This window comes from Psammomys obesus, unplaced genomic scaffold (assembly GCF_907164565.1).
Source record: "Psammomys obesus unplaced genomic scaffold, mPsaObe1.curated_primary_1811, whole genome shotgun sequence".
NCBI lineage: Eukaryota > Metazoa > Chordata > Mammalia > Rodentia > Muridae > Psammomys > Psammomys obesus.
In genome coordinates, this window is record NW_026590701.1 from 6,987,581 (window position 1) to 6,999,511 (window position 11,931).

The window sequence follows — 11,931 nt, forward strand, 5'->3', positions numbered from 1 at the left end:
CACTCATGCTACTGGGCCCTAACAACTGGCTAGGAGACCACACAGGCTCAGATTCTGGCAGAGCACCCTGAAAACCTGCTAGGAGAGGCTGAGACCTCTGTACTTGGTCAGTCACTTCCCAAACAGCAGTTCTAGTACCTACTGGGCAGTGGCTAACCGTTGTTAGGTGTACAGAAAGGCAGGGACAGAAAGAAGGGATTCCCACCCTACAGGGAAAGGAACTGGGTGGTCCATCAAAATGTGGTACTTTGGCAGGCTCATCCAGGGTCAGGGCAAACTCATTATCACCCTGAGGAGGTTCATGGAGAGAAGTTCCAGACAGGGACACAGTAGTTACCTCCCAACAGACTCACAATCATACTATACGGAAGTTCTTTTCAATAGTGAAAGCTAAACATGCATCCCATATGGGGTCTCCAGTAGCCCAGGGGGCCTTTAGAGAGGTCACCTCCCCTGTGTAGTTCTGTCCTGAGCTATGCTGTGTTACATTTGTATCCTCATAAGAAGATGACCAGGGAAGCAAGGTGCGCATGGTGGGCCTTTCCTGAGGCCTGAGCCTTGTGTAGTCTGAATGCAGCAAGAGAACATCCTACTTAACAAGACCTCCAGACAAGAGCTTGCTGGAACTGCCTCCAAGAAGTTGGCTGCTACATTTTTAGTTCTATGGTTAGATAAGTGAGATCATTTTTTGGGATCCCTTTTACCTGAACATCTTTAGACAAGACCTTCCCAAAGAATCCTTGAGATGCTGAGTGCTTCCCCTCCCACTTGTCCAGAGTAGAAGTGTTACTTTACCCTGTCTCACCTCAACCTCCCAAGACAGTAGTAGGTGCGTGCAGTGGCTTCAAGGAAACATTTTAAAGGTGCCTACTGCTTAACTCTGTTTGTATCCTCAAACTTAACTCCATATTACCCTAACCCTGTCTGTATTTCTTTTGCTCCTGTGTTGAGTGTGTGAGGAGGTAAGGCAGTGGGATATCAGTGGCTGTGTGTGTATACATTCATGGCTTTGATCTCAAAACCATTTATTCCAGTGCTCTTATATAGGGACTGTCTTAACCAGATCAAATTCCTTTCCTCTTGTTCATTTTAGGTTCAATCCCAGAAGGTTGCTGTGGTGGTTTGAATAGGTTAGGCCCCATAGATTCGTGGGTTTGGCCACTATTAGGAGATGTGGCCTTGTTGGAGTAGGTGTGGCCTTGGAGAAAGTGTGTCACGGTGGTAGGTGCAGGCTTTGAGGTCTCCTACGCAAGCTCACCCATTCTGCTGCTTGTGGATCAAGATGTAGAACTCTCAGCTCCTTCTCCAGCACCGTATCTGCCTGCGGATCAAGATGTAGAACTCGGGGGCTGGAGAGATGGCTCAGAGGTTAGGAGCACTGACTGTTCTTCCAAAGGTCCTGAGTTCAATTCCCAGCAACCACATGGTGGCTCACAGCCATCGGTAATGAGATCTGGTGCAGGTGTAGATGCAGGCAGAAGAATGTATACATAATGAATAAATAATTAAAAAAAAAAGATGTAGAACTCTCAGCTCTTTCTCCAGCACCATATCTGCCTGTGTGCCACCATGCTTCCCATCATAATAATAATGGACTAAATCTCCAAAACTGTAAGCCAGCCCCTGTTAAATGTTTTCCTTTATAATAGTTGCTGTGGTCATAGTGTCCCTCTCAGCAATAAAATCCTGCCTAAGACAGTTGGTGTTCTCAGTAAACAGCTGTCTCGGCCCGACTCGTCAGCTCAGCAGGTAGACGCTGGTCCCGGCACTGCTTTAGAATTGTCTCACAACAGGTATGGTTCCGTCTCTTTCCATCTTGCAGCATGTTTTTCAAATTGAAGTCTGATGTTTTTGTTTTCAAAGGATATCCAGACCTAGCAGAGTAGAAACTCACAGTGACATGCCTGTAATTCAGCAGTACCTTGTGAACAGGCGATGAGAATGAATGGACTGCAGCAGACAGGCCAAGACAAAGTCTACTCTTCAGCTTCTGTATATGGATGTTCTGTCTGCAGGTATGTGTGCAACGCATGCTTGCACACCAGAAGAGGGCATTGAGCCTGTAAATCACCGTATGGTTTCTGGGAAGTGAACTCAGGACCTCTAGAGGAGCACAGTAGGGCAGCCAGTTCTCTTATCTGCTGAGCCATCTTTCCAGGCCCTGTCAGGCTTTTATTTTTCCCTCAAACAGGATTTCTCTGTATAGCCCTGGCTGTCCTGGAACTATCTCTGTAGATCAGGCTGGTCTTGATCTCAGATCTCCATGCCTCTGCCTCCCAAGTGCTAGAACTAAAGGTGTGCACCACCAAAACCCAGCTCTGCCAGCTTTCTTTAAAAGCAGTTTTCTGCTTTTAAAATAAAGCACCACAGGTACACATCTTTCCCAGCAGTTGTGAGAGTAAAGTTGTGAGACTAGTTTACTCACTCTGAGGACAACCGAACCTGTACTGGGGCCTCAGCATCTGTGCACACTTCTTCAGAAGCAGTCTTTAGAGACCCCTTGGCTTTTCCTTTGGCAAATGAGCTGGTAAAAAAGCAAGCAGAAGTAAATGCTGACATGTCAGAGATGAGGTTGGTAACACTGGTGCCATATAGCATGGAGAAGCACGCAATGAAGGCTGCCACCAGCATCTACGGCGAACACAGTTCCTGATTTTCCCTGCATTTAAATGGCCATTATATGGGATTTTTATCCAGCCCATTGTCTCCGTATAGTTAGGAGGTGTTGGGGAAAATGTTGTGACATGCTGAGATCCACTGCAGCGCCTCAAACATGCTAGGCAAGTATCCTGTCACTGAGCTGCACTATGCCAGTAATCAAGGGTGTCATTTCTTGACACATGCCCCTCTTTAAAACATCCTGGATTTCCTTATAAATTATCTAGTTCTACTGTCCCTGTCAGCATCTGTGCTCCTTGATGCCCCTCCTCTTCTCTAATCCCCCATCTCCTTTCACTCTCCAGCATCCCATTTCTTCCTCTCTTCTCAGTGTTTAACTTTCCCTGTGTTCCCAGTGGTCCCTGCTGCAGAATTACTCAGTGTTGATCCCCTTGTCAGCCTACCTACTGAGATGACCTTGGCCAGTGATCTTACAGGTTAACATTGTCTACAAATGTGTTGGGACCTCACAAGTAATTTACCACTTTAGACAGAAGACAATCATTAAATACTCCTAGGAAATCTGTGCCCTACAATTCTGTAGTCTTTCCTTGAAGTGTTTTAGTGGCTTTTGTTACAGAATTGCCCAGTTCTATGAACCTAGGAATCACAGACATCAGCAACTTTATTCTGAAAGTTTGCCAGAACAAAAAGCAGTGCAGGAAAAGACACTGGAAAGAGATCCAGAGAGACCTGAAATGGCTGCTGAGCCTCAGCACTGCCCCATGTGGAGGAAAATGACACAGTACAGAAAAGTGTGCAGTGCAGTAATTAGATTATGGAGAAGAGCATCTGAAGGCCAGATTTCACTGATATAGAGGCTAGGTTTGAGTGTCTGCTCTCTGTACGCCCAATAATGACCTTTGCCAGTGACTGATTCTGAAGTGAGTCAAAGGAGGCTGTTCAGGGCTGCTGCTTCACTTGTAATCCTTGCAGGCACCATGGAGGCCCCTTGCTTCCTAGGACACAAGCCCTGGAGGAGCCCCAGACAGACAGGCAGGAGGAAGCACACACTGTGAGAGAGGCTGGTGTCCTGAGCCTCCTTCTTGGGGAACTAGGGCTCTGATCCTGTCTCAGCTGGGGACCCTGCTGCCTCCAAATCTAGCTTAAAATAACCCCAAAGGCACTTTTAAGGCAGTGCGAAGACAGCAGTGTTATGGACAACTGATGACTACCAGGGACAATAAAGCTTTGTCACTACAAATGTGATGGAATCAGAAAGTGATTTCACTTGCTTGAGATGAGGACTTTGCTCAATTTGATGTCAGTCCAATGAGACACCTTTCTCTGAGAGAAAGGCTGCAGGCAAACAGACCAGGTAGTGCATCATGAATAATGAGAAACACTAACCCTCATTTTAAAAATAAATAATTAATTAATGACAATTTATTCATTTTGTATCTTGGCAGATAGGCTACAGTTAGAAGGGGAGGAGGTCCTCCCCTATCGGGGACTAGGGAAAGGGCATAGGGGAAGAAGAGGGAGGGAGGGTCGGACTGGGAGAAGACCAGGGAGGAGGCTGCAGCAGGGATACAAAGGGAATAAATTGAAATAAATGAATGAATGAATGAATGAATGAATGAATGAATAAAAAATAAATAAATACATAAATAAAAGGAATCAGTTCTTTCCAGTTCCACTTAGGACAGTTCATTTATTTTGTGAAGGTCCTAAAATTCTGCTAGTTGAGCTCAGTGGCAGACCAGTTAACTGTCATGGACAAGGCTAGTATTTGATATCCAGAGATTAAAAAAAAATAACACATTACAGAACATGTTCAAAAATTACTAAAATAGGGCTGAAGAGATGGCTCAATGGTTAAGAGCACTGACTACTCTTCCAAAGAATTGCTGGGTTTGATTCCCAGCAACCACATGGCAGCTCACAACTGTCTGTAATACCCATTTCAAGGGATCTGATACCTTCACACTAATACACATAAAATAAAGTTAAATTATTTTAAAAATTACTAATTGCTAACTTTAAAATAAAATTATTTTAAAAATTCAGGGTTATTTTAAAAATGACCCTGAAAAGAGAATAAGTTAGGAAGGAAAAGGGAATTTAAATGGATACCTATGAAAAACAAAACAGTGCCATACTGATTAAAAGGATGTCAAGCATATAAAACAAATAAAATCAAAGAAACTACAAAAACTCTCTGTACATCAGTGACCAGTTACCTGTTGAAAAACAAAACAAAACAAAACAAAACAAAACAAAACATTGGCAACAAAGTGGAGATGGACCAGTTTGTCAGCCTGCGAACAAGCCCAAATCCATGTTCAGTTTATCAAAGAGTGAACAGAGATCTATCCAACCATCCACACATGAAGTGAACTCAGAATGGACCATAGGTCCACATGTAAAACCCCAACAATTAAACTTCTAGAAAAGCTGGATGTGTTGATGCATTCTTTTAATTCAAGACCTTGAGAAGCAAAAGCAGAGAAAACTCTTTGAGTGGGAGGCCAGACTGGTCTACCTACAGAGTTGCAGCCCAGCCAGGGCTCCAAAAAAATAAAATAAAATAAAATAAATAAACAAATAAAATAAAATAATAAAATAAATAAAATAAAATAATAAAATAAAATACCTTCTCTCCAAAACAAACTAATAAACAATCTTCTAGAACAAATCATAGATGTTAATCTCTGTAGCCTGGTAATGAACAGAGTTCTTAGTCTGACACAAAATATCCAACCTCATGAATGAAGAAAGTGTCAAAATGTCAAAATGATGGACCTACTAATACTTGTCCGCTGGTGCAGCAGTAAAAGAGGGTGCAGTGGAAACTGCTAGCAGGATGGGAGCCAGCTAGAGAGGGTCCTCTGAAGGGTCCACCCAAGAGGGAATCAAAACAGATGCTGAGACTTGCAGGGAAACTTTGTGCAGAGCACAGGGAAGTCTTATGGAAGAAGGGGGTGGGGGATGTGAGGACCAAGAGGGGACAGGAGCTCCACAAGGGGAACAACAAGGCTAAAAATATCTGACCCCAGGGGTTCCTGCAGAGACTGATGCACCAACCAAGGACCATGCATGGAGAGGACCTAGACCCACTGCTCAGATGTAGCCCATAGGCAGCTCAGTCTCCATGTAGGTTCCCGAGTAAGAGGAACAGGGGCTGCCTCTGTCATGAACTCGGTTGCCTGCTTCCTGATCACTTCCCCCTGGCTATGTGGCCTTGCCAGGCCACAGAGAAAGATGATCCAGGCACTGCTGATGAGACTGGATAAGCTAAAGGTAGATGGCAGGGGAGGATAACTTCCCCTTTCAGTGGACTAGGAGAAGGGGAGAGGGTGGGACTGGGAGAAGTTAAGTGAAGTGGCTACAATCAGGATATACAATGAATTAATTGCAAAAATTAAAAAATGGAAAAAGAAAGGATACCCAAGGCTTGTTGTGGTATGTAGGTGGGCTCTGGTAGTGCCATATTGCCCAGGCTCTTGTTGATTGTGTTCTTATGCTGGCCTTTAGCCATCTGGTGTTGGCTCTGGTAGCTGTGCCTAGGTGAACCTGAATGTTTCTGGGGTCCTGAAGGCCTCTGCTGGCCATGCTGGGTGTGCCCCTCTGCTGCTCTGGGGTCTCTGGTGTCTCTGGGGGTTGTGCTCCAGGTGGCTCAGGCAGAGAGGAAGTAGGTGGATAAGGCTCTCAGCTGAATGTTGCTCTCCTTGGGATGGCAGACGATGAGGTCAGAGACTGTGTACAGGTCAGCTCTGCTGGTTGTGTCTCAGGTGGGTCAGGCAGATCCTTATATTTCTTTATCTTGTCACAGTAACTCCACAGCTGCTACTGGTTCTGGCCCCTGCTGTGTTGAACTGGCATACTCTTGATTCCCTGTTTTATCTGCAAGCTGGATTCTAGCCTCAGTCAGGATGAGGGTCTCTCAATTAACTTCCTACGCAAGTGGGCCCCAGCCCATCTCACCCTTCACAGACATCTCTTACTGAAGCTAAACTCCTATGTTATGAGGTAGACTTTATGAAGTATGGACAGTTGCCTCCAGAGAACTGAGACTTGTCTAGTTTTTTTTTTCCAATAAAAAATGTCATGGTGACTTCCGGGTGGGGTCCCCTTCTTTCCTAGGAGGCTATTCTGAGCAGATCTGTAACCCCGTAGAGACCCTGCACAAGCTTGCTGGCCTCACTGGGGAGACAAGCTAAGGGCTTGTCTAAAGTCACATGTGATGTACAGCCATTGATGGCAGTCATCAATGCCATGACTAGCAGAGAGACACCAAGGCATGGGGAGTGCAGTTGCGTTGTTTCCAGGCCGTATCCAAAAACATAGGAGGAAATATAAACCCTTGACCATGTTACTCACTGTTTGTCCTCAACACTGAAGAGAAGCTAAGCATTCCTTCCCGTCAATCAGCATGGTTTAAACAACATCAATAGCATGAAACACCTCTGAAAACTCTGGCCATTCCTCTCTTCAAATTAAGTGCTGTATATGGGCAATGGTTTGTGTGTACCTGGTTTTGTGCTTGTGGGAAGCAGAGGTCTCATGACGCTGTGATTTGTCCTCGTCAGACCCTGACACAGCACTGCTTTATGATTTCAGAGCCTGAAACTAAAGGAGAAACCCCTTTCAATGACACCTGGTCACACTGACTGCAAAGCTCATGACCTCAACTATTAGATCTCAGCTAACTGCAGTCAACCTCAACTATCTGTATTTCTAGCACCACTCCCAGGCATAAACTGTTTTTTTTTTTTTTTTGTTTGCCTCTTTTCCTCCAGGATGGTCTGTCTCCATGGAGCCTCTCAGAGAACCAGTGTCCTCTGCTTAGGTATACTGCATTATGGAAGCATGCTGAGTGGAAATCATAACCACAATTGAGACAATGAAAAAGAAGCACCAAGAGTTTATTAAAGACAGTATATTCACACAAAATTAAAAAGAACCAGAAGAGCAAAAAGGCTGTTTCTCAAGGAGAAGCCAGCTGGATGTGGAGCTGGGAAAGCTGCTGGGTTGAAATGAGGTAGTGATTGTGTGTGTGTGTGCGGGGGGGTGGGGTGGTGGTGGCAGGGACCAGAACTGGTGCTGTCTGCAGAACCAGTGGAAGGTAGACCCCCATTGGTGACAGAGGGGGGCAGGGCCATTCTAAAGGGGTAGAAGGGTGTGATGTGGGAAAGGCCCACTGTATCTGCCGACGTGGTGAGACACAGGTGCCAGAGCTGTTCGGGCAGTGCTGCCTGGACTCTCCTGCCACATCTGGCTGCAACAGCAGAGGGGCCTCAGAACTTTCTGGTGGTTTTTGTGCTCTCTGACTCTGGTGCACAAGCTGGTTCTGGCCCCAGAGTGCCTGATTTCACTGCCGGCTAGCACACTTCAAGCTCTGGATCTTCGGATATGTGGCTCCACAGATCTAAAGATGGAGACAGATGTGCTGCTGATGCAGTCATTGTGAAAGGAGGAAGTGGCATTGGGTTGCAGGAGGAGACAAGATCCCCGGGATGAGACCTCCTCTCAGCCTTTCCAAAGACAGAGGAGACCTATACTTGCAGGGAATCCAGACCCTGTCCTACAAAAGGACGTGTGCCCAGACCAGGGTCCAGTGACAGCTCCCGCAAACAGGAGCTTCTCAAGCCTCCCCCGGAGCACCAGGTGCTGAACCCTCCTCACACACAGGGTCTCAAGCATCTACCTGAGTCTTTATCATCTTTGGCCTCTGACTCACTGACCCCTTGTTCCTCCAAATAAGTTAGGAGCATATGGACACGAACAATGAGGTCTGAGTATGGCATGTTCACAATCAAGTAGGTTTTCATCTTTCTCAGAATGGACAGGCATGAGGACTGGCAAAAGTCATCAGGATTCTTGTCCATCCATGTGTCTAGGAATATACAAATGGTCCTGGGAAAAGGGGAGAGACTCAATGGTAGTTGCCATTCTTTCATTTTCCAACCCTCCCTTGTCTGGATGTAGGAAACTACTGCATAGACGATATCTAGCCCGTATACATATGAGTATGGTGGGCAAGGCTACAAGGTCCATGTGAGCAGGGAGCTTCACAAACCCCTTTCTCAGCTTCCAATGGAGAACATCTGAGCAAGCCTGCCTGGCATGGGTTCGGATGAGGGTAGAGTTTCACAAGAGCACCTAAGGCCACATATTTCTCACCTGCTCCCCGATTGCAAGCACCCTGCCCATACAATATTTTCACCCTGCAAGCAATGCTTAGACATCCGTATGTTACAAGAAGGAAGTACTGTGGCACCCATGCATAGGCCATCCCTTGGAATGCAAGGGACACCACATTGGAACCCAGCCTGTCCTCCTCTTCCAAAGCAAACTTACTTCTTTACTTGTTCATCTTCTTCACAATAAGGGTGGAAGTTATCATACCTAGAGGAGAACAGGATGAATGTCACCTGTAAAGTCCCAGGTTTGCTACCTAAAGAAATCTAGAAGGCAGATCGATTCCTGAAGAATAATCAAAACACAAAACCTGGAAGTTCTGTCTGGTCTCAGAATTATTAGTTTACCTGAATACAGTAGGTGTTTCAAATATACTAGTGCAATGGGTGAACACAAACATCTCAATCCAGACATCTCAGTGGGCACAGCGTCCCTCGGGTTGCCCTCCACGGATCTCCACTCTCGACACATCTCTACTGGGCACTCCGATAGGAGTTCTAGAACCTCCCTTACAAGTGGGAGAAGTGCTTTCATCAAGGCCTCAGCAATTTGGGTACGGGGATAGAGAGCTCTTTAAAGGTGCAGGGGACAGCCTCATTCATTCAGGTCTCGGCTCTGGGACCTTGGGCCAACCCTGGGAGAAGCATTTTCTGACTTCATGCTGCAGCGTCCTGACAGTACTCTAGACTTTATCAGCAGACAGTGCTTCCCAGAACCAAGAAGAGGATCTGAGCCCTCTGGGCTTGGAGGTGGGCACTCACCGCTTGAACAGCAGGTCCAGCACCTGCTGGGTGGTGGCAAACCTTCGGTATGTACACAGGAAGGCAGGGACAAAGAAGGTGTCCCCAGCCTGCAGGGAAGGCACCAGGTGGTTCACTAGCTTTTCCACCACATCTGCACTGATGCGGGACTCTCCACAGGGCTCCTTCTGGTCCTTTGGGGCAGAATCCTCCTTAGCCTGAGGAGAGATCAAGGTCGATGGTTCAAACAGGCACAGGTCTGCAACATTCTCATTGGTTGTTATCATTGCAAGTTTCCCTGAATCATTACACTGCCAAACAGACAGAGCAAAAGTAGGGGAAACTCTGAGGTTTCAGAGGTTACCTTGTCAGTGTGGCCTTGGCTCTGGCTGCCCTGGGTCAAGTCTGCTTCCTTCCGGGAAAATGGCCAGAGGCGTTGGAGGCAGGAGTGAATCCTGTGTCTCCAGGGACCACCATGGCCTCCACTCTTGTCTCTCTTGAGGCCTGAGCCTTGGATAGTCTTCAGACAGCGAGAGAACATCCTGCTCTCTCTAGGGCTTCATCAAGTGGGCCTGCCAGGCTGGCTCTAAGCCGTTGGCTGCCTGGTACCAGAGTTCTATATACTGTTTTTTTACTGTCAAGGAAGTGAGGTCACTTCCTGTTGGTTACTTCACTGTCCCCTCACACAGTACTTTTACAAAAGGCTCCCATGTGCTCTCCTATTTCACAGGTGTACAAGTAGAAACAGTCACACACATGCTTCCCATTCCTCTATGCCCAGGAAAGTCTGGGTACAAGCAGCACCTGAGCATTGCAATCTGAGTCCCTGATGTTGAATGGCATCCATAACCTTAATCCTAAAATCACCCTAATTACCCTAGCCCACCTGTTAGGGTTGCCATTGCTGCGAAGAGACACAGTGACCAAGGCAAATCTTATAAAGGACAACATTTAATTGGGGTTGGCTTACAGTTTTTGAGATTTTGTCCATTATTGTCATGACAGGAAGCATGGGCAGTATCCAGGCAGTCATGGTGCTGGAGAAGCCAAGAATTCTACATCTTGATCCAAGGGGAGCCAGGAGGAGATTGGCTTCCCAAGGCAGACAGGAGAAGGCTCTCATTCCACACTGGGTGGACCAAGAGCATAGGAGACCTCAAATCCCACCCCCACAGCAACACACTTCCTCCAACCAGGCCACACCTTCTACTAATGCCACTCTCTATGGGCAAAGCCTCCAAATACATGACTCTATGGGGCCAAACCTATTCAAAGCACCACATTCTACTTTCTGGCCCCACAGGCTTATAGAAAAAACATAATGCCAAATACATTTAGTCCAACTTCAAAAGTCCCTGTGATCTATCACAGTCTCAACGATGTTTAAAATTTCAAAGTCTCTTCGAGATTCATGCAATCTCCTAACTGTAATCTCCTACAAAATAAAATCAAAAGAATAGATCACATACTTTCAACATAACAGGATATACATTACCATTCCAAAATGTCATAGTGAGGAAATACTGAACCAAAGCAAGAGCAAAAACCGGCTGGGCAAACTCCAAACTCTGCATGTCCTCATCCGATGTCCAACTCCTTTTCAGCTTTGTTGACTGCAACACGATTCTTTCTCTTGGGCTGGTTCCACGCCCTGTTAGCAGCTCTCCAGGCAGGTATCCCACAGCTCTGTCATCTTTAACATCTTGGGGTATCCAAGGAAACTTCAGTTTCACAGATTCTTGTTCCAATGTCTGGGATCCACATGTGGCCTTCAGGGCTCCTCATAAAGTCTTGGGTCACTTTTTTTTTTAGCTCTGCCCTCTGTCACACTGTAGGCTCTGGCTGACTCCACTCCATTGCTACCTCTGTTTTTGGTGCTCCCATGGTACTGGCATTGCCAACACGCTGGGGGTTTTTGCTGCAACTAGGCTGCACTTTCACCAACAGCCTCTCATAGGTTCTTTTCATGGTGCAAGCCTCCATTTCTTTCCATGACCCTTCAGTCCTGGGCCTTCAACTGCCCGTGAGGCTGCACCTTCACCAATGCACTCTCCTGCCTCTCACTGTGCTAAGCCTCAGCTACTCTTCATGATCCCTTCATGCCTTCAAAAACAACACCACCTGGGTGATTCTTGCACACTACCAACTTCCACTGACAGCATGAGGTCTGTCTCTGGACACAGTTTCTTTGCGCTTTAGGAAAATATTTCCCAGAAGCTTTCTCCTCAGTGATGCTAGTCTCGTCTTAATCACTGCTAATTTCTTATCTCCAGCTAACCAGAATCAATTGTCCCAGTAACCTCTTCTATTCTTGACTCTAAAGCCAGAGCCATGTGGCCGAAGCAGCCAACTTCTGCTGCTTGCTGGGGCTGGAACATTGGCACTTTGT

General features: G+C 46.4%; 1 protein-coding gene across 1 annotated transcript; it reads right to left on the reverse strand.

The window, feature by feature from the left end:
* Window positions 1-7,982: 7,982 nt before the first annotated feature.
* Window positions 7,983-10,083, reverse strand: LOC129677883 (ral guanine nucleotide dissociation stimulator-like). The gene is made up of 5 exons (XM_055608516.1): window positions 9,907-10,083; window positions 9,564-9,760; window positions 8,962-9,009; window positions 8,309-8,517; window positions 7,983-8,029 (listed from the first exon to the last, which is right to left on the reverse strand). The coding sequence occupies exons 1-5, from the start codon at window positions 10,081-10,083 to the stop codon at window positions 7,983-7,985; spliced, it is 678 nt and encodes a 225-aa protein (XP_055464491.1).
* Window positions 10,084-11,931: the final 1,848 nt, after the last annotated feature.